At 37.8% G+C, this 22,050-nt stretch overlaps 4 protein-coding genes across 4 annotated transcripts in view; 1 reads left to right on the top strand and 3 right to left on the bottom strand.

Annotated features, from left to right (window-relative positions):
- LOC107035762 overlaps window positions 1-1,505 on the top strand; it is a 34,817-nt gene extending 33,312 nt beyond the window's left edge. The window contains exon 8 of the mRNA XM_015253334.1: window positions 617-1,505. Within this exon, the coding sequence (XP_015108820.1) occupies window positions 617-701 (85 nt within the window). The 3' untranslated portion in view covers window positions 702-1,505. The remainder of the gene's footprint in view (window positions 1-616) is intronic.
- Window positions 1,506-3,423: 1,918 nt separating this feature from the next.
- Window positions 3,424-8,143, bottom strand: LOC107035716. Its single transcript, XM_015253273.2, has 4 exons — window positions 7,955-8,143; window positions 6,947-7,132; window positions 5,605-5,734; window positions 3,424-3,665 (listed from the first exon to the last, which is right to left on the bottom strand). The coding sequence occupies exons 1-4, from the start codon at window positions 8,030-8,032 to the stop codon at window positions 3,550-3,552; spliced, it is 510 nt and encodes a 169-aa protein (XP_015108759.1). The 5' UTR covers window positions 8,033-8,143; the 3' UTR covers window positions 3,424-3,549.
- A 2,989-nt stretch (window positions 8,144-11,132) lies between these two features.
- LOC107035730 lies at window positions 11,133-14,179 on the bottom strand. The gene is made up of 4 exons (XM_015253296.1): window positions 14,058-14,179; window positions 12,551-12,742; window positions 11,719-11,848; window positions 11,133-11,627 (listed from the first exon to the last, which is right to left on the bottom strand). Exons 1-4 carry the CDS (start codon window positions 14,133-14,135, stop codon window positions 11,512-11,514), a joined length of 516 nt encoding a protein of 171 aa, XP_015108782.1. The 5' UTR covers window positions 14,136-14,179; the 3' UTR covers window positions 11,133-11,511.
- A 1,271-nt stretch (window positions 14,180-15,450) lies between these two features.
- Window positions 15,451-20,818, bottom strand: LOC107035686. Its single transcript, XM_015253233.2, has 2 exons — window positions 20,792-20,818; window positions 15,451-19,269 (listed from the first exon to the last, which is right to left on the bottom strand). Exons 1-2 carry the CDS (start codon window positions 20,816-20,818, stop codon window positions 15,781-15,783), a joined length of 3,516 nt encoding a protein of 1,171 aa, XP_015108719.1. The 3' UTR covers window positions 15,451-15,780.
- Window positions 20,819-22,050: the final 1,232 nt, after the last annotated feature.

The raw sequence follows: 22,050 nt of genomic DNA on the forward strand, positions 1-22,050 counted from the left end.
CTCACATGCGAAAGGTTCCGAGTTCAAATCCCGGCCGGGTAGAGTGGTGCGACCTAACCATTTAAAGTCTTGATCATCATCGCAGTATACAGGTCGAAGCGATGTGAAATAACGATTAAAAAAAGATTTTTTTAGAACATTTGAGAAAATTCTTCAGTTAAAAAAAAAAAATTACAATTTTGAGGGATCTTTAGCGTTGTGGATCCGTGTTAAAATTCGCAAGAGTGTTTTTATGTCACGATTGCGTTGTGAATGAATTATATTGAAAATTTGTTTAGGGATTTTGGTTGTATAGGACATTTCAATCGTATTGTGATTATAAAAAACGCCTTATTATGCCGAAACGGTGGGCAATCCCTAGTTGTTCTCATGTACATATACAAATATATACAATGAAAAACTATGATGTTCAGTGAAGGAAAGGGAAAACGACAGACGTATCCACGTAAAATTACGGGAGATGGAAGATACAGCTACCCGCAGATTTTTTTTTTTTCGCTGAACATTTTTCCAAATTCAAAAAATAATTCCAATATTGAATGTCGAATTCACGTCGGCTTCTCCCGCAATAAAAATCCCAATAGTTACAAAAGTGACGATTTGTATTTTCCTCTAGGGGAAATAATAAATCTACAAATGAAGTAAAAGAACTCTCAGCTGCCTGCCCGGACGCCGGAGCAACCGCTTCAATCGTCGAATGAAATCCACCGGAAAATTTAAAAAATCCATGACAATGTGCCAAAGATCATCAAGTATCTTCACCAATTTTCGCTATCAAAAGGAACAACGAAACTGACCAAAGAATGCTTAATGCTTAACTGTAACTCAATCGTTAAAATATGAATTTTATACGTACTTATAAATAACTACTACAACGATAGCTTTAAGAGGAGAAATAGAATTTTACGAGATTTGTTGAAAATGTAAACTTTTGAGATTTTTTAGGCAGGCTTCTAGAGGCTGTTCTTTCTTTTTATACAGAACTAAGGATCAAAAGGATATTCGCATTGATTTCAATGTTTTGGTGACTGGGTGAATTCTTTGTTCGTTTTTTATGACGAAGAAAAACGTAGAGGGAACCTCATATGGATGCTTCTTATTTTTAAATGTTATGAGAGAGTTTTTTCGTTTTCATAGATTTCTTCATGAGGAATTTTTAATTAATTGCCATGCATTTCTCATCATTAGAGTGTGTTTCTATAAATTTTATATGAACAATTGGGTCTTAGGGATTTCTAAGGACTTTGTCTGAGCTTCCAGCATTAACAAATCCCATGGAAAAACGTAGCGAATTCGATAGAAAACTTCTGTTAAAATTCTGAAAAATTTATTAGTTTTTGACCGCTTTCATTGAAGAATTACGTAGCTTTAAAACTCGAATTTTATTGAATTTTCCTATGGTCTATTTTATAGAACACTTTCAGTTTAAAACACGTGCAGATTAGCTGCAGAATTTTTCGATAGAAATTTCTCGACATAAATATTCAAAATTATTTTCATTCCATTTGTTTTTTTTGTTTTCAGAAAAAAAATCAAACAAAGAAATATTTCGACAATTTTGAAACGCGAAATTTCTATATAAAAATCAAATTTTATGGATTTTTCCTATAGAATATTTTCTATTGAACCGTTTTATTGAAAAAAAAACACGCAGATCGGCTGTAGAATTTGCCAGTAGAATCGTCCAAAAACTAATAGAAAATTCAATAGAAGTTTCTGTCGAATTCGCTAGGTTTTTCTATGAAATTTTGTCGTACGTGTCTTCACGCCATCTAGTCGCATTTCATTTCGTACTTATTCGTTGGCTCTGATGATTTATCCCTGGATAAATCCGTTGATTGTGCAGCCACGCTTTATTTAAACTGGAGAGTCAAATTTAAAGGTAGTGATGAGCCTAAAATCATGTTTTTGATAGTCAGTGGTGCCTTCCTCAAAGTCATTGGTTTATTAATCCCTTTCCGACTAGCTACAGGAAAAGTAATGATCGACTTTAGAAGATTTAAATAAAAGATTAAAAATCCACCTTTTGGTGAGATCATTCTCACTCGCGTTTGATCGGAAGGATTTTCTTCTTTGAATATTTAACTGAGAACGCAAAACATTTGACAGTACTGTAGGTCTATTGTGGTAATATCCTTCGGTAACTATTTACACGACACTTTTTCGTCAATGGTGAATACTGATGTACAAGAAATAGGTTTGAGGGAAATTGTGAATTTCGTTTCTTCAGGTTGTCTTATAAAATGTCTTCGAATGTTACATATGTGTTTTCTATTCATATACATATTTTGCAATAAATCATGAGACTTTCAGAGATGTTGTTTTTTTATGTCCTTGTAATCGTTCAAATTTGAGGGTATGATTTTATGTGTTCGGGTAACTAACACTCACGCACCAGCATCAATCGACATAATGATAAATTAGAAAGATCTAGGAAAGATGTGGAAAAAATCAAGAGGGATCTAGGTCGTATAGTTGAAGAAGTCCCGTGGAATTTTTTAAGTGTAATTTAAGAAGCCACGTTTGAGTATACTATTCGTTTACTTTTCGTTTACGAGTAAACGGAATAGTATATTTCGTTACGAGTGCGGAAAAGAGTTTTTTCTCGCCTTCGGCTCGTGCTATGAACTTCCCACGAGCCGAATAACACTTTTCCCACGAGTATCGAATGATATTTTTCATCACAATGTGTGGAAAAGGGACGAAAAAGTTAATTTCTCGCACAGCGTGATGAAATAGTATATTTCGTTAGGAGCGCGGAATTAGTACAGTAGAACCCCGTTATAAGAGCACGCCTGGGGGTGTAGGGGTAGCCGATTCGGCGAAAGCGCTTATATTTCGTTACCCCCACCATGCGCTCAGTGGCAACCTCAGTTCTCGGAACTCCCAGGGAAAAGAGAGGAATAAGAAAAAAAAAATTTGAGTATTTTTCAAGTTTTGTATATAGATATTTTCGTTAAACAATTTTTTATTATTTACTGAATTTTTAACAATGTTCTTTTTCATGAACATGAAAATACATGTCTTCGCCAACTTGAAAACAACTTTTTTCGTGCCATAAAAATATTTAAAGGTCCATTTTTTTTCATAAAAATGTTTTCCAATATTTTAATTAACAATTGGATGAAAAAATAATCTCATCAACATTTTTTTTATCGACAGTACTCTTCAATAAATAATAAACGATGGACTTTTATTAAAGTTTACTTTAACTGTTTCTTAACTTGTTCCCTTGACGGTCGAGTGTGAACAGAATTCATTTTTCAAAAATTTCACTACCAGAATATTTCACATTTGTGGTCTCGTGGAAATACAAAACTAGATATTCTATTAAATTTCTTTGTGCACGTAAGACAATTGAAAATGTTTGCCATATTTTTCATAATATTATTAAAAATACGGGAATAACTGAAGTCCATTGAATCTCGAATTAATTAAGTTTTATTTGTCTAGAATTTTCCAAACTGATACAATGAACTACAATTCTATTCTTAAGAATTTACCACCACCAAATAAAAGAAAAAGAAAAACATTAAACATGAAATACTATTAGGCAACATTTTCGCAAAATGCCTCCTCGTGTAACTTGCGATTCTTCTCCTCGCCAATCCAGCAATCTGTAAAGTGCAGGAGTCTCGTTGGTTGGTCATCACCGAATATCCATCCTACAAAAAATCATCCGAATGAACAATTAAAAGACGATAATCCTCTGACTTCGCGATTTATATGATTATTTCCCCAGTACACTGATAGACTGATTCATTTATTCTAATGATGCCTTCGAGACTAGACGAGAATTATTTTAGAAAGATCATCACGGTCGAAAAAAAACATCAAAGGTTTAGGAGTCGTCGTAATCTCGAAAGACATTGGATCGGTGCATCTCGTCACGAACTTGGAAGAATCCATTACGTCTGAGTTTCAGTATTTTTTGTTTTTCAAATGTTTGTTTCGATATCTGTCTCGTCTCGTCTCGTCTCGTCTCGTGAACTTAAAAAACCGAAAATCTCGAGATCCAGGCAAGATAAATCCTCCGGGAATTGTGACGAGATGCACCGCGATCCAATGTCTTTCGAGATAGCGATGTTTTTCCAGACAGTGATGATCTCTTCAAAATGATTCTCGCCGGCATCACTAATTTATTCCAAACGAGATTCGTTAACTATTAACGAATGGCGGAGTTGAATATGACCAAATAAATATTCGTTAATAGTTAACGAATGGTTCACTTGAAAGGTGAAAATCGAGTCAAACAAGGCCCCTCCAATATGCATTTGTTAATTATTAACGCATGAATATTTGCACTGATAGAACGCATTAGGTATTGTTAACGACTGGATTTTGGTCTGAGGTGAGGGTCTCTTCGGTCTCACCAAGTGTTCATTCGTTAACCCTAGTCTGGTCACCTGACGGGAAAATGCAACTTTAGTCACCTTCGCGGGAGAGTGCCGCCGTGTTATTTAGGCTCCAGCGTTGCCGAATCCACTCTACACTTCCCGGGCGCGTTTAGCGAGTTTCCAGCAACGTCGCGCAACAGACAATTTCATTTAACACGGGAAAAAATTGTTCACTTGTTGGAAAAAATCTTTTTTCTCCCCGAATTAAGGATACAATATTGAAAAAAAAATACTAGAATTTTCCAGATACTTCAATTGGCGAAATCAATTTTTCTCAAATTTTTCCGGTCAACCAGTCGATGGCAAGGTGAATAAAACGACGTGTTGCGGCAATTCCCTCGCATGGTGACCAGTCTAGGGTTAATAGTTAACGAATGGATATTTGAGGAGCCTTGTTTGACTTGACTTTCGCCATTCAAGTGAAACATTCGTTAACTATTAACGAATATTCATTTCGTCATATTCAACTCTACCATTCGTTGATAGTTAAGGGGGCCAAGTGAATTTGGCGATGACCTTGAAAATTGACATTCACCAACAAAGTTATAATTTTTTTTAATTAATAGTATTATACAGATGGTGAACATCGGTGACAATTTTAAAATTTTAGAACTTATGGATATCGAGAAATTAAATAAACGAAATCAGTCCTATTCACGGCCTCTTATGGAGTTTTGATTAAATTGAACGTTTCAACCCCCTAAGAACTCAAGAAAAATTTGAAAAAATTTGAAGATATGGGGAATGATGTGTTCAATGTGATGGCGACAAAAAACAATGGGTTACCGGGGTGAATAAGAGATATTTCAACCCACCTTACCCATTTGATCCCATGCTTTCTCCAGGTTCGTCACGCGAAATAGAGGATTTTCCGCATTTATTTTTTCGATGCCTAATTCCGGTTGCGGGTTTGAAATTTCGTCGGATGGATGAATACATATTTCTCCAATGATGGAGGGAAAGAAAAATTTTTTTTGAATCTTTTTTCAAATTCACTTGGCACCCTTAACGAATCTCGTTTGGAATAAATGAATTATTCTATCAGTGTGGTGAGACCAAACAGACCCTCGTCTTCAACCAAATCCATTCGCTAATAATAACTAATCCATTCTATCAGTGTATGCAACGAAGTTACCGGGAAATACGGGACCACTTTGAAGCTCTCGGGGTATTATAACCGGAAATACATTATTCCAAGAACATTTACCGTGTTCCGCACATTCTTTTACGGCATTATAAACTTTCTTTTGGACCTCTTGGCTGGCACGACTAGCATACGACTCGAATTCCACTGCTATTTCTTCAATGTTGGCTGCTTCATTTACGCCACTGATGAACTGTTAAGAATATTTGATTTAATTAACGTTAAGGGTAGTTTTGATTTAGCGAAGTTGAGGAGAGGGAGGTACACTGAGAGAAAAACGACGGAGTTCTCAAGCCAGTCTTACTTGTGCCAAAAAATAGTTTTTCATCGCATTGTCCGTAAAACGACGTCACGGATAGAAAAATTTAATAGAAAAACCGAATGAATTCGTTAGAAAATTCTATTGGATTTCTATTGAACTTTCTATTAGTTTTTGGCCGATTCTATTGAAATGTTCACTAGTAAAAGTCAATAGAATTCGATTTGTCGATATAATTTATTGTCTTCAGATGTTTTCTATAAAATTTCTTCGCCTGAAATTTTTTTTTCATTCTATTTTTCTTTTCTTCTCATGAAAAAAATCAAACAGAAAACTTGGAAAATTTGAGCCGAGGAAATTTTACGGAAAATATCGCAATAGAATAAGTTATATAGAAAAATCAAATTCGCTAGGTTTTTCTGTTACATTTTTTCATCCGTGACGTCGTTTGACGGACATTGTGAAGAGAAATTATGTTCGGTTCCACTTCGCCTCGGTCTGCAACCTCCACACACGTCAGAAAGGTTTTTTTTGGCCTTGTCACGACAACAGCTATTTTTCAATTTTCAAAAAGGATTTTTTTTATCAAACATGCAAAGAGTATAATGTTAAAATTTTTTCGAAATTTCATGGAAAATCTGATAGTAATTCCCATGAAAGTGACATTAAATCCAATTTAGGGGGAAAAAGGTTATAAAAATTTCAGTTTTACTTAGAATCCAAGAAAATTCATGAGTTTTCAGTGGAAGTAAGACGGAAATCTCACAGCTTCATTGAATTTTCAATGAAACATGAATATTCAAAAACAAAATGATATATATTTTCAGTTTTTCATTGAATTTTCCCGATTTTTCTGAATTCTCACGGAATAATTGAACCAAAAAACCAAGTATTCTATTCATTTTCTGATAATTCGAACTGAAAATCGGTAGAATATTTGATTTTTCAATCACGAGATTATCAGAAGTTTCAATGGAAATTAAACATGATAAAAATTTCCGGGATTTGACGCGGAAAATTCAGACGCGAATTTTTAACAGTGTACACCGAGATAAAAAATTTTTGGCACAAAAATAGATTCATGTAGTAGTTCCAAAAAAAATTGTATTCTGTGTGCAAGTAAGAAATGTCATATTAAATGCTTACCCACTTCAAATCTTTACCAGCGCATAAATATATATCGTATAGATCATCTGAGGATATGAGGTTGTTTTTGCAGTAGCCCGGCTCACTGCGCTCTGTAATCCAGCAGTCATTGTCCAACCTATTTACCTCGTCGAAGCAGGATTTCCAAGTCTTTCTGGCGAATGTTTCGAAACACGGCAGTTCAGGCTAATCATCAGAATAAATGTCAGATAGTAAATATGTGGGGGTTTTACGTGAGACTATTGTACACTCGAGACTTTATATAAGATACCACTCTATAAGATACCTCGAGCTCCGAGCGCTCGAGGCCTACCCCCACTCTCGGTACTTTTATCGCCTCCCGAATGTTCAGTTTCCTGGGCTTCTTATAAGATACCTATGGCCTCGATCATTTTTCAACGGGAAAAGAGTGATTATACGGATTAAACGGAGTTGAGGGTCAAACGCGAGGGACCAACTAAGTGATCATAAGGGTCAAATGACCTTAAGGGTCAAGAGTTCAAACGGGAGCATATGAGGACGGGGGGAGGACTAGTGCGGTTTCGCAATAGTTGCGTAATGTACTATTTTTTTTCTTAATTACTAGGGTCGGGTAGGGCAAAACGGAACCATATTTGGCGTTATCGTGATAAATTCAATAATTTTTTGTTATTCTGCGTGGCAACGGGAAAATTACCGAACGACGGGGTATTATCGATATAATTCTGTTCTGATTGGACCACGGGAGGTCGAATTCCGCAATTCTATTATTCGGAAGGGTGATGGGGGAAATAATCAGTTGAATGCCGTGTTGACTATATAAAATAGTGGAATTCTATCGGCTGAAATTTGGATGGGAAGAATTCTCTCGCGAATTCACAAAATTTTTCTATGAAATTCGTTCATACGTGTTAAATATCGACGAATGGACCTTGAAATAGTCAAACTAATCTATTAACTATAAATGAATTCTTGTATCAGTAAGCAAGTGACTAGGCCCTTTGATGAAAGTGATAAAAATGAATGTACCTCAAATTCTTCTGAACTCTGAGCTAGTGCTTCTATCAAGATCCCCATGATGATGAAATATTTGAGCATCGCCCTCATGTTGCTCTGATTATCTCCAGTCCACACGTTTTGCAGTTGATTATTAACTGTGGCAACGGTCAATTGGCGGGTAAATCTTATAGGCAAGAAGCGGACAGTAGCTGACGTGTCTTTGTTTCGAAAACATAAATGTTTTATTCCAGAACTCGCAGGAGTGCATTATCGAATAAGGAAATAGCTGTTCGGCCGAGGAGAAATAGAGGACATGAGAATGAAATGACGTATTCGAAAGATAGAACACTGATGTTACTTTTAGAATCATTGCAAGAGGTCGCAAGAATTTTTTTTGTTAATTAATGCTTCAGTAACCCTACACTGATAGAAAAAATTATTTTTATTGAGATATTTCTTTCTTGGAACAAGTATTACATACTTGAACCAATTTCAAATAAATAAGATCTTAGGGTGAATATCAATTATTTTTTCTTGAGATTCATTTGCTTGAATTAAATAGAGGAGTCCTTGGCGTCAAGTCACATGTATTCACCACAAAAATGGAAAAGTTCTATTTCTCAAAATTCAGATTCGGATTTTGGAGGAAATTCTCCAAAATTCGTGGTTTTTCTAAAAAAATTGAAATAATATTTGCCTTGCACGGTACCTAATGGGGGAGAGATAAATATTTTTATTCTGTGAAAAATAATGAAAAATTCCTAGGTTTTTAAAAAAAAAGAAACAAACCGGATTCAATTTTTTTAAATATTCTGTTAGAGCAACGATCGGCCGCGCAGCTAGTTTTCATGATAAACATTCAAATTTATCGCAGAATATATTCAATAAGAATAGGAGGAAAAGTGAATGAGAACCCATGAGTATCTCTTCCGTAAATATTAAATGAATAAACAAAGGCACCCTTATTGTAGGTAAATAATACTGAAACATCGACGCGAACTCATATAGAGAAGAAAAGTTTCCGGTTCTAGCACCACTGTACACTCATGAAAGGATTTATTTGCTGTTAAAGAGGCTTTTTAATTTCTACTACGATGCGTTTAATAGTTAACAAATCGTTGCAATGGTTAAAAAGCTTCGTTAACAGCAACGAAATCGTTCCATCTTTTCTATCATCTACGCACTTGACAAGAGAATATTTTCTTGTATCAAGGGAATCATCTTTGTCAACAGTAATTTTTTCTCTCAGTGTACCGAAATATGCAACGCAGGGAAACTGCGCAGTTTCACTGCGTTGAATATTTCGGTACTAAACTGATCTCCTCTGAAATTTTTGCGAGTCGCGAACAAAAAAAAAGTTGTATTATATTTAACATTTACAAAGCGCGTAAATATCTGGAAAATACCACTTGAAATATCTACATCCCCCATTCTCCGAGTAGAGATTTTTCAATTGCCATAGAATTGTTCGAAATTTTGAAATCTTGAAATCTTGAATTCCCATATAGTCTTCAAAATCCTATGAAATCTCAATGAATTTCCACAAATTTAATGAAATCTTCAGAAGATAAAAAAAAATTAGAATCTGGGAAATTTCATAATCTTGAAATTCGGTTGACAAATTGTTTTCGGCGTGATTAATGCATCATGTAAATTTCCACTGTTTTTTAATGGGAGGTGATGCATACAACTTCGGAATAAATATTTGTTTTTATTTCGTTCGGGCTATCATTAAGCAACAAAAATATAATAAAAGCAGTGCATAACTTCCGGGCATGACATGTTTTCTGATATTCAAAAGTTATGCACCCTATCTTTCTTGTGGACACGTCAAGGTCACTTGAATTGTGAATTCTGTAAACTTTTTATATTTTTCAGGAAGAGGGAAACGAACTGAATACATGGATATATTAATCAAAATGATTCCGAATGAATGATCCCAAAAAGAGAACGAATCTGTGTTGGCAGCATAATAATGCGCGTAATAATGTGCACTGAGAAGACAAGAGTATTTTGAGAACACGGAGAGAAATATTCAATAAAAATGCCGTATCTTTTCCGTAATTCCGGAGCGAAATGTGGTTGTAGGAAATTTCACGGAACTGTCACGGAATTTTTCCAGAGCGTTCGGTAATTTTTTATCTGAATCTGCTGGAAAAATTACCATACCGTCACTTAAATTTTCTGAGTCGATTCCGTAATCGGTGAGCGAATTGTGAGTTCCGTAATTTTTACTGAATATTTCTCTCCGTGAAGTACATTAAGAGAAAAATCGACATAATATCACCAAAAACATTTTTTGAGCGAAGCACATCGCATGCATGTTTGAGTAATTTATGGTAGGTTGCAGACAAGAAATCGGTGTTCTTCGGGCTAATGAAACCCTCGGAGGCGACAGAAAAGACGAAAAAAAAATTGTCGATTCCATATTTATTGGCCCCTCTAATGCCAATGAAACCCTCGGAGACGCCAGAAATGTCAAAAAAAAAATTATTACAACTCAGAGACCGTCGGTAGTATCATCTTCATCTGGAGGAAATAGATCACAAGCCAGGCGATCCCATAACTGTTGATTCCACCATGTCCAGTGAGTTCACAGTGTCCCATCCAATTCTTCACGAAGATAATCAGCTTACGACAGTGACGATAATTCTCACAGCAAACACTAATCATCTTCGTACTCTCCACGGTCAAGCCATTGGTAAGTCGCCTTTATAATGGAAATTATATAAAGCTACCTGGGAGTGTTCAGAGGTCGGTTGTTAGCTAATAAGCCACATTAAATTTTAGCTCAATTAATTTATCACCAATTCATGTAAATACTTTATTATTCAGGTTTCAGGTAGTTACAAAGAATATTCACAAAAATAAAAATATTCATCAATGTCAATCACAAATAACATCTTCCATAGGCACAAAAATAATGAAAACCAATAATAATAATAATAATAATAATAATAATAATAATAGTAATAATCCCCAATAATATTCTTACTAAAATCAATAATTGTATCTCTCCCTTAAGAGAGCGCTGGAACCAACATTAAGCGATCTCACCTGCATAAAAAAAAGTGACAAACAAAAACTCCATATAATTTTAGTACACGGAGAGAAATGTTCAGTAAAAATTACGGAACGTTCTGGAAAAATTCCGTGACAGTTCCGTAAAATTTCCTACAAAAGATACGTAATTTTAATTGAATATTTCTCTCCGTGTAATAATTCCTTTCTAACGACTACCTTCCTCATACCTTCTCAAGCATTACAATCACGAGCTTACATCATAAACCTTCCATGCAAACATTGACATCAATTTTAGTATTTTGAGAATTTCTATAAATAAACTAAAGAACCTAGTCTCCTGAATCCAATTGCATTTAATTCCTGAGGAAATATGGAAAAGGTTTACCATATTCTTCAGAGTATTAGAAAAAGTGCGGGAATAACTGAAGCAAAAGTGCGTGAAAATTTTCAGCAATCATGAAGTACAATTTTATTCTTAAGAATTTCCGACATTCTTAGGATCCCATAAAGACACGTGCCGCTACAGTGACAATGACCAAATAAAAGAAAAACATGAAATACTATTAAGCAACAGTTTTGCAAAATGCCTCTTCGTGTAACTTGCGATTTTTCTCCACACCAATCCAGCAATCTGTAAAATGCAAGATTCTGGTTTGCCGATCATCACCGAACGCCCATCCTGCAAAAAATCATGCAAATGAACAATTGAAAGACAATAATCCTCCGACTTCAATATTTGAATGAAAATATGTTATTCCAAGAATATTTACCCTCTTTCGCACATTCTTTTGCAGCTTTGTAAACTTTCGTTTGGACATGTTCGCCCATTTCATTAGCAAATGATTCGAATTCCATTGCAATGTTTTCAATGTCGTCTGATTCCTTCAGGCCACTGGTGAACTACCATCAATGATATTTGATTTGATTAATGTTGAGTGTAGTTTTCATTTACGTAAGTAGGGGAGAAGGAAGTGCACTGAGAGAAAAACGACAGAATTCTCACGTAAGTCTTATTTGTTGACGAATTCGGCTCCACTTGGGATCGAACTCGCAACCTTATTTCTTTCTTCAATTTTCTTATAGGGGATCTATCGCGTTTCACGAATTTTTTCATGAATATAGCATAAACTTTGAGGATATCCAAGTATTTTTTACAGAAAACTCCTTTTACAATTTTCTTCCCATCAAGAAAATCAAACGAAACAACTTGGAAAATTTAAGCCGAGGAAATTGTATAGAAAATATCTCAATAGAATAAGTTATACAGTAAAATTGAATTCTATTGACTTTCTCTACTGAATATTTTCAATTGAACATTTCAATAGAATCGGCCAAAAACTAATAGAATAGTTCAATATAAATTCAATAGAATTTTCTAACGAATTCGATAGGTTTTTCTATTAAATTTTGTCGTCCGTGCAACTTCACGCTTGTGATAATTCCGTCTCACTCGTATCGAAATACACTATTTTGACACTGCTGCTACGTTCACCCCGTGCCGAAAAGTGCCTGTTCGTTTACTCGTAAACGAAAAGTAAACGAAAAGTCAAAATTCGTGAAAATTCCGCCTCAGTCGTATTGAAATGTACTATTTCAACGTACCCATTCCTGTTCTTTAATAGCGCATTCATATAGGTCGTATAGATCATTTGAGGTCTGGAGGTGCGTATCGCAGTAGTCCGGTTCGCCGGTCCCTTTCGACCAGCAATCGTTTTCCAACCACTTTTGTTCTCTGCTGCAGCCGTTCCAAACCTTTCTGGCGAATTGTTCGAAACACGGGATTTTTTCCGGCTCCTAAGGGTCAGTATGAGGGTAGGACCAATCGTCAAAATAAGGGTCACATAGTATATATGTTACGTGTTTGTTGGCGACTTTTCGTAAAAAGTCAGCGATTTTGATTTTTTTTTCAACTGCCCGAAATCAATCGCGAAAAAAATGTTATTTCAAGGCAAGTTGGGCATCTGATTTTGAATTTTTTAAAGTCACTTTAGATGCGCATATCTCCGGAACGATGATTATCCTATCAATCTCTCTTATTCTATCAACTTGACTCGCGCCGCGAGAGAATCTCAGCCGCTCCTCGGCCGAGCTCGATAAAATATATTTTGTAATTTATGGCAACATGCTAGATGGTTTTTATTTACCCCAGGGGAAGGAGGGATAGTTGCTTGAGGCGATCAAAAAGTCTCAGTCCAAAATTTCAATTCCATACGCAAGTCTACACTGAGAGAAAAACAAACACGTTGTCAAACAAGTCTTGTTTGGGCCAACAAAATCGCTAGTTGAAAATTACCAAAAAAGAATGTGTTTGGTTCGAATTCGAAAGTCTCAAACATGAATAATTGCTCTGCTTTCGACAGCAACGAAATATTTGGCTCAAGAGGCGGATAATTCACACCAGACGGTGCCTTTTCAGGATGAAAATATCTCATATAGAGGAAAATTTATCAACAAATATTTTATCCCTAAGTTACAAGATTGCTATCATATCATTATTATTATTTCAATTAAGGGTTCATTTCTCGTCTGTGATTATTAGGCAGTCGAAACGAAAAAGTATTATCCCTTGTTTCGCATAAAACAAAGATTTTTCGGGAGCAAAATACGTATGAGAGTATCGAATAACGAAGGAGTAGTGCTAGAAATGACATTCCTTGCGTCTACAGAGAATGCAATTTTTTTTTAACTACTAAATCTATTTTTGCGACAAAAATTTTTCATTCCGGCGCACTCCCTGCATGTCTGGCACAACAAAATCCTTTTTTGATAATTTTCAAAAAACTATTTTCCTGGAACAAGTAAGACTTGTTTGAGAACTTTGTCGTTTTTCTCTCAGTGTAGTGTGCGAAAGTTTGTGAGTTCGATTCCCCGTGGAACCGAATTTTTCAATGGAATGCTCCGGCGAGCGGGAGGTTGCTAATAGAGTAACCGCCTGTACCGGCATGGGGTTCCTGTGGTTTCCCATGCTACTCCTATGTTCTATAGGAGTGCGAATGCGCTACAGTGCAGAATCCACAGCCGCATGCATAGGATTGGATAGAGTGCCGAAATGAGACCCGAAAAGAGGACGCAAAAAGGCCTTTAAAAAAAGTAATAAAAATGAACTTCCCTGTGGTTGTTGTCCACGCCATGATTGTGCTCCCATCAAGACTCCCATCATGATGAAAAATTTGAGCATCGCCCTCATGTTACAAAGAACTCTGATTATGCCTAGTCCACACGTTTTGCAGTTGATTATTAACTATGGCAACAGTCAATTGGCGGTCAAATTTATAGGCAAGAAGCGAACCACAGCCGAACCGTTTTTTTTTCGAAAACATAAAGTTGTTATTCCAGAACCCGCAATAATGCATTATCGAATAGGCAAATAGCTGTTTGGCCCCGGAGAAATAGAGGACATGAGAATAAAATCAGGTATTCGAAAGATAGAATACCGACATAACTTTCAGAATCATTGCAAGAGATAGCAAGAATGTTTTTTGTTTTCAGTGTTTTCGAAACCCTATGCCGAATTTATTCGCAAATTCATCTGAATTTGATCTTCAAATACTGAATGATAGAACTTTAATGATAATCATATGTGCAGATGACACTCTTTCGAAAAGTCACTCATTGTTGACGCTGACGGAAATATCCACACGTCGATTTTGTTCAATTTATATTTTCTGATGAAAATAAGGCTAACTGTCTGGGCTGAATAAACAGTCCCACGGTGACACTTAAGTCCAGCTTCTTAAAATGGAGCTGTTTGATTGTTGTCGCCATTGTCAGTGATGACATATGGCTGTGTTAGTTCTGAAAAACCGTGAGAATGCTTATTAAGCATTCCGAGCTAGTAACGACATTCAAGCTCTAAATCAAGGCAGAGTACGGGAGGAGTTGGACTTGAACGGATGTCCACTCCTCGTCAAAAATCTTAACACCGCGCGCGATACCGAACCCATTATTACTTTGATTTTATATTGAATTATTAGCTTCAGTTTATTATATTGATCCATTTAATAATCGGTGTTTGGTTATTGGGACGACACCCTTATCAATCCTTTCCTGAACTTCCCCAAATGGGCGAACTCCCCGTGAGCTCGTACCGAGACTAGCTAGGCATAGTCTTCAAGTCGAAAGGCGGCTTGATTAAGGGAGGACGAAAACCTCCCACGTCACATACGAGTACTGGAAAAAATCACAATCCACTGGCTGTGAAAAATTCTAGTGCTGTCAAGGTAAAATTTCTGGGGATTTCTGTGAAATTTTCACAGAAATACGGGGAAAAATTCACGTTTTCCCCAATAAAATCTCTAGTGCCGGCACTGGAATTTTTTCCTGACCGTCACTTTGCGCCTCTCTTCCCGTGTTAGCACTAGAATTTTTCTAAAAAATTTCTCTCCATGTGTTGTTCGAAGATGACAACATATCAAGGAGGCCTTCATTTCGAAATAAATAAATGATAGATTGGTCGTTTGGGTAATTTAGGTTCAAATAATCTGTGAAGCTAACTCCTAATATAAATATTCAATACTTTATTAATCGTAGTAAACTTGTTAGCGCAAAAAAACTCATCGTAGCTTCACGTGATCATAAAGACACAAAAGAGCACACCAACAAAAATATTGAAGTTTAGATTCACATTCGCATTAATCTCAATAATTAAAATTCCATCCACAGATCTCTATAATGATTATAAGAACATGGCAACTAATGCTAACCACCCGCCGTCGACTGCACTTTGCCTTAAAAAATATGATCAATCTGATCTCTTCAATCCGAAAAATGAAATGAAACTAAACATCGAAATAAAATAGACTTTTCTCCTCTCCATTCTTCCCACCTCAAGTTTATGCATCATTATCAAGAATTTGTACACTGAGAGAGCAGAGAGTCTTGAACCTATGAACCACGCACTTCCGAACAGCTTTAGAAATATTGTGGGCGAGGTCGAGAGGATCCTGCAGGCACATAACAGAGTCAACTCTGAAAGCTTCAGGATCATCCCCCCCACCGAGATAATTAAGATAAGTCTTCATGTCGCGCGGTAATACCTCTGGCCTCTGAAAATCTCTCTTGGCAACAGCTCTCCCCACCAACGGGCAAATTACGTAATTCCGATAATCGAAAGCTTCATAAAATTTGAAGAACTGCACGAGAAGTTCCCTGAATCCCTCGGCATTATCCCGAGGCTGGAAATCAGTGGTGACCCTAGTCTCCCAGCCCGCAATCATCCTCGACTGTTTCCCCCTCTTCATCAACTCAGAGACCGTCGGCAGTATCATCTTCACCTGAAGGAAATAGATCACCAGCCAGGCGATCCCATAACTGTTGATTCCATGATGTCCAGTGAGTGTACAGTGTCCCATCCAATTCTTCACGAAGACAATCAGCTTACGACAGTGATGATAATTCTCACAGTAAGCACTGATCAACTTCGTATTCTCCACAGTCAAGCCATTGGAGAAGGAGATGTCGCACTCGATTCCAGTGGGTCTGTGAGTCGCCTTTATAATGGGAATTCTGCAGTCTCGTATCACACGATCAATGTGCCAATTCTGAACATCATTCTCAAGACATTGTTCAATGTTCCCAATACGAACTGATATCTGATTGAAACTGGAGTTCTCTCCAGAGTACACTTGATGCTCGCAGGTGCTGCAATCGAGGAAGATATCGAGATCACTGTTCCGTCCCCCCAGTCCCGAGACCCTGGAGCCGAAGGGGTAAGCCTTCACTCTGGGATAAGTTTCCTTAGATATCCTCTCCAAATCCCTGATCAGTTGATCCTCCTTCGTCCTGCTATCGATCCTACGAGTCTCGACGTTCGTTAGAATCTCCTCGATCTTCTTCTCGGGTGCATGCAGAAGCCTCTCCGCCGCATGTGGGATTTTGTTCACCAGGTAGTGACTACTGAACGCCTGATTCCTGTGCATTTTGCAGGTCGAGTGGTAGTGAAATGTCTTCAAGAATCCGTACCAGAGGGCCCCGCAGAGTGCGCAGAAGTCGAAGATCATGGTTTCTCCCTTGAAAGCTTGCATTTCTTCCTTGTGACTTCTCTCATTCAAGTGCTTTCGGAATTCAATCTCGTGGGTCCAATACGTCTCGCAGGGGACGCACCAGTACGTCAGGGCGCTGTAGAAATTGGCCTCCATTCTTGAGCAGAGGGCGGTGAACCAGTCTCTGGCGTTTGCTCCCAGTGATGGACATTTTTCCACGTGGGATGCATCATCGACGTGATCCTTCAGTTTGATGGAGTCATTCTTCACGGGAATTCCACAAGCGTGACACTGGACAACATCTTCTGAGACCTCCTCCATGTATTCGTGGGCGAGAGCTAAATCACTCAACTGATCTGGGTAATCCTTGAACTTCTTGTGATCCTCAATCATCTCTTGGAAGTAATCCAAATGATTGACTGAGCACAAATGCTCGTAAAAGTTTTGCAATGAATTTTCAACGCTCTTTCGACACACGAGGCAGTAGATATTGTCCTTGTCGATGCTGAAGGACAGGAGAACTCCGAGCTTGATGTCTTCAATCTTCTGTTTATCACCTGCGTAGATGTTCAGTTTGTCGTCCAGGGCAATGTCCAGGGGGTGGGTTATAGAATTGCGAGAGAAGTGGAATCTTCTCCCTGGTGAATCCCTCGATCTTTCCTCCTCGAACTCGAGATCCCCCTCGTCCTCAGATGATTCGGTTGATCCTCCCTCTGGAATTCCGGTCGAATCTCCATTTATTTCGTCAGTTGCAGCACCTCCCGGAGATTTTGCTTCAGCATCGACAGGGGGAGCCTCGAGGAATCGTCTCCAGAAGTGTCTAGTCATGTGACGGTGGAGCCCCTTCGCGTATTCGAATCGTTCGCCACAGACGAGACATGGGAGATTCTTCTGTGGAGATAGTTGCGATTTCGGCATCCTCTTTCTTTTCGATTTCTTCTTGGCTGGTAGTTTGGCTTTGGCAGCGTAAGAATCAGAACCCTTTGAAGGAATGTCAACGTTCTCATCTCTCAAGGCATCCTTAGGGACTTTCACAATTGCTGCAGGCGAATTATCATGAAATTCTGATGCTTTATCTACTTTAACTTCTGAATTCCTCGAACCATTACCCTTCCCTAAATTCTCCAAGTGCCTCTTTCCATTCAAATGCTGAAGAATATTGGAATATCCATCCACTTGGCATCCACAAATTCTGCAGAAGTGATTATTTCCCATGATCCTCGTAAAATCCGCAGGCACTTCTCGATCGCTCGCTGAATTCTTCATCAGAAGTGCTGATTTATTAATCAATGGACTTGAAACACGTTTCGTCACTCGATCTTTCTTCGGTGTTCCTCTGGTTCTCGTTGGAGTGTCAGCTTTCGTATTTTTTCTTTTTATCAGTCTGTCTCCTCCAGCTGTCTCGACACCTCTGTTAAATTTTCCTCTTGGTGTTGAACCCCCATCCCTCGTGGCTCTTTTAGTCAACCGTGGACTGCTCAGACTAATATTTTTATCCTTCGATTCCCTCTGAATTCTCGTTCCCTTCTTCCTCTCGTCAGATGGAGATTTACGAGCTGTGGAAGCCTTTGGGGTGACTTTAGCCTGACACACGGAATTATTGTTGCACTCTGAAGTGATTTTATTCAAACAAGTCCCAGGGGTTTTATCTTCAGTGTGAAATTCAGAGAACAAACGACAAATTTTCGCTGTCTTCAAGGCTTCGAGGCTCTTCTTCTGATTTTGAATGTGAAATTTTCCCCTGATGTGGAGGATAATGTCCTCGAGTAAAGTTCCCACTTCGCAGTCACATAGACTGCAAGACAGGCACTTGGACGACTTCATGAAAATCGAGTTATTGATAGCCAGTTGGTAATGGGATACAGTGAACGATAGCCCCTGGAGGATTACCTCATCGATTTTATCTCTCTTCAGAGTCTGGTGGTGTCTATCTTTGTAGTGACACTCCACTGGGGACCAAAATGGCATTTTCACGTTGCAGAGATGACAGAAGTACTGGCCCCCTAGGTGGCAAATGAAATTCTTGAAGAGGATTTCAGGGCTGTCCTCGGGGACGTACCAGGGAGCCAGTTTGTGGGCCAACGCGTGCTCTATTACCTGATTGGGGTCGATCCGTTTGAAACATAGTTTGCAGTCAATGAGAGGCCCTGTGTTGATGAAATTCTGGGTGTAGTGCTTCAGCCTCTGGACGTGTTTCTCGTCCTTCAAGTGATGCTCGAGTGGGGGGGTTTGGTTCTCTGGACAAATGTGACAAGTGTAGTCGTTCGGATCTTTGGAATGTAGTACTGTTCCTTTGGTGTAGATTGGGTAGTGCGGGGTTGACTCCATCGTGAGTTGTCCCTGGATTTTTAGAATGATAGGGAGGTAATGAGAATCATCATTTGATGGGGAAATAATAATGAAAAAGCATTGTGAAAAAATGCAGACTTAAGGTTTTTGTATTTTGAGGCCATCTATGGAATTTTAAATGGCTGATGAAAATCGTATACAAGTTTTTCGAATTTAAGAGGGAGTTTTTTGGGAAAATGTGGTTTTTAGACGAAAAAAGCAGACAGGGTGTTTTGGGGAGATGTCATGATGAGTCACGGACGAAAAGGTTTAATAGGAAAACCTATCGAATTCGTTAGAAAATTCTATTCAATTTCTATTAAACTTTCTATTAGTTTTTGGCTGATTCTATTGACATGTTCAATAGAAAACATTCAATAGAAAAAGTCAACAGAATTCGATTTTTCTATATAACTTATTCTTTTCAAATATTATCTATAGAATTTGCTCGACTCAAATTTTCCAAGTTTTTTTCATTTTATTTTCTTTTCTTCTCATCAAGAAAATCAAACGAAAAACTTGGAAAATTTGAGCCGAGGAAATTCTATAGAAAATATCTCAATAGAATAAGTTATATAGAAAAATTGAATTCTATTGACTTTTTTACTGAATATTTTCTATTGAACATTTCAATAGAATCGGCCAAAAACTAATAGAACATTTCAACAGAGATTCAATAGAATTTTCTAATGAATTCGACAGGTTTTTCTATTAACTTTTTTCGTACGTGTGCTTTGAACTTGAAAAATATTGTCAAATTTTCGAACTTAATCAATTGAAAATTGTTGCTAACAAATTGAGATTTTTTTGCTATGATAAAAATGCGTGAAATGCCCTTGAGATTGTGGCAAAAAATTCATCATCAGTGCCAAACAGAAAATTGAAGTATCATTGAATTTCAATGGTTGAGGCAAAGTAACCCCCCATAATGTCCTCAAATATAATAAAAATGGACATGATAAGTTGTTGCAATACCCCCAAATGGAATTTGCAATGGATATTTTCTTTCAGGACATTATTTTACTGTAGAAAAGTCTCCAAGGCTGTCTACAAAAACCAATAGCACCTGTCTATTGATGAATCGCATTAACAAAAGTATCACATGTGACATTTTACAATTGACCAGTTTTCTTTGAATGTTTCTCAACGCTGAATTGAATATTTTTACTCACGAGTGCTGAGCGTCAGGACGCCAGTGAACCTCTCTGATCCTTCGTGTCACACTAAGGGAATTTTCTGTTGATATCCGCCCAATGTCGTTACTTATCACTATTTTAATCCCAGTCCGGGAGACACCACATGCTCCTGAGTTCTAATTTTTATCATTCGTAGATTTTTTTTCATTCGCGAATACAATTCTCAGGCGAAAACAATACTGAAGGAACGACCCTTGTGTGACGATTAGAATTGTGGATACATTACATTTTGAAAGGACACTCAAGATCGCTCTTCTGGTCACTACGCTGTTTTGTTTCTGCAGAAATGTGCGTATGGCAAATTTACAAGGTCAAATTTAAAAGTCGTTGGATTATACGGTCGGTAAATTACCCGTGTGAGCCATCTGATTCGCGGGCATACGCAGTACCAACTGTTGAAACCCCGAAAACGTTGAAATGGAAATGAAAAGTGCAGGCAGGGTTGGGCACAAAGAGGATAGACTAAAGTAGAGGCTCAGATCTCGGGGTTTAGGCGACCCCAAGCAAAAAACAGTATAACCCCAACGAAGGGATGGCGCCACGGTTGAATCTGACGGCTGGGCGAGATGCCTGTGCCGGTAACTCGGCAGTACAGGTTATTTTCCAGAAGAATATCCATGGATTTTTGGAGCGGGGTCCAAGCATGTGAGTGGGAATTACGTAGAGTGGGGGTACCCGCGGAAGGATAAACTTCTGCTGGATAGCCTAAATATGGCAGTCCCACTGTCACAGGGATAGTTTCGGAGGGGGATTTATGCCCTCCTCGTCCTCAACATGTTCTTAATGATGTTCAGGTGATTCATTTGCTGGCTAATTAATATTAAGGAATGAAACACAGGCGGTGTCATAGAGAATTAAATTGCCCATCAATCGATCCCCGTTGCATCCCTTAATCTCTGTAAGAAAAAAATGAAAACTGCCATGAAAGTCATGGGCCAGTAAGAAAAATCATTGTTTCGCAGCGAACAGTGACTTTTCCCCATTCGCCCGCGAATTAAAAATTCATTTCTCCGATGGACGGCTCAGAATTGCGTTTTTCAAATTCCTACACCCTATACAAGATAAATTAAATTAATTTTTTTGGCGATTTCGTTTTTCGCGATTATCTCGGAAACTATGAGAGATAGAGCCTTAAAACCTATTCCATTCGATTCCTGAGAAAATTTGGGTTCCCTATAGACAGATGGAAGGCTCAGAATTGCGTTTTTCCGCCTCCTAGGCCCTATACAAGATGAATTAAATTAATTTTTTTTGGCACTTTCGTTTTTCGCGATTATCTCGGAAACTATGAGAGATAGAGCCTTAAAACCTATTCCATTCGATTCCTGAGGAAATTTGGGTTCCGTATAGGCAGATGGACGGCTCAGAATTGCGTTTTTCCACTTCCTACACCCTATACAAGATGAATTAAATTAATTTTTTTTGGCATTTTCGTTTTTCGCGATTATCTCGGAAACTATGAGAGATAGAGCCTTAAAACCTATTCCATTCGATTCCTGAGGAAATTTGGGTTCCGTATAGGCAGATGGACGGCTCAGAATTGCGTTTTTCCACTTCCTACACCCTATACAAGATGAATTAAATTAATTTTTTTTGG

Source organism: Diachasma alloeum, unplaced genomic scaffold (assembly GCF_001412515.2).
Source record: "Diachasma alloeum isolate Michigan unplaced genomic scaffold, Dall2.0 Dall_scaffold_00200, whole genome shotgun sequence".
NCBI classification, from domain to species: domain Eukaryota; kingdom Metazoa; phylum Arthropoda; class Insecta; order Hymenoptera; family Braconidae; genus Diachasma; species Diachasma alloeum.

Coding starts and splice junctions, on each gene's coding strand:
- LOC107035730 (XM_015253296.1), bottom strand. CDS start 14,135: ATGAGGGCGATGCTCAAATTTTTCATCATGATGGGAGTCTTGATGGGA. Junction 11,849..12,550: donor CTATTAAAGAACAGGAATGG/GTACGTTGAAAT, acceptor CATTGATGGTAG/TTCACCAGTGGCCTGAAGGA. Junction 11,628..11,718: donor AAAAGAATGTGCGAAAGAGG/GTAAATATTCTT, acceptor GATTTTTTGCAG/GATGGGCGTTCGGTGATGAT.
- LOC107035686 (XM_015253233.2), bottom strand. CDS start 20,818: ATGGCTCACACGGGTAATTTACCGACC. Junction 19,270..20,791: donor ACACGGGTAATTTACCGACC/GTATAATCCAAC, acceptor CTAAAAATCCAG/GGACAACTCACGATGGAGTC.
- LOC107035716 (XM_015253273.2), bottom strand. CDS start 8,032: ATGAGGGCGATGCTCAAATATTTCATCATCATGGGGATCTTGATAGAA. Junction 7,133..7,954: donor AGAGTTCAGAAGAATTTGAG/GTACATTCATTT, acceptor TCTGATGATTAG/CCTGAACTGCCGTGTTTCGA. Junction 5,735..6,946: donor CTGGTAAAGATTTGAAGTGG/GTAAGCATTTAA, acceptor TATTCTTAACAG/TTCATCAGTGGCGTAAATGA.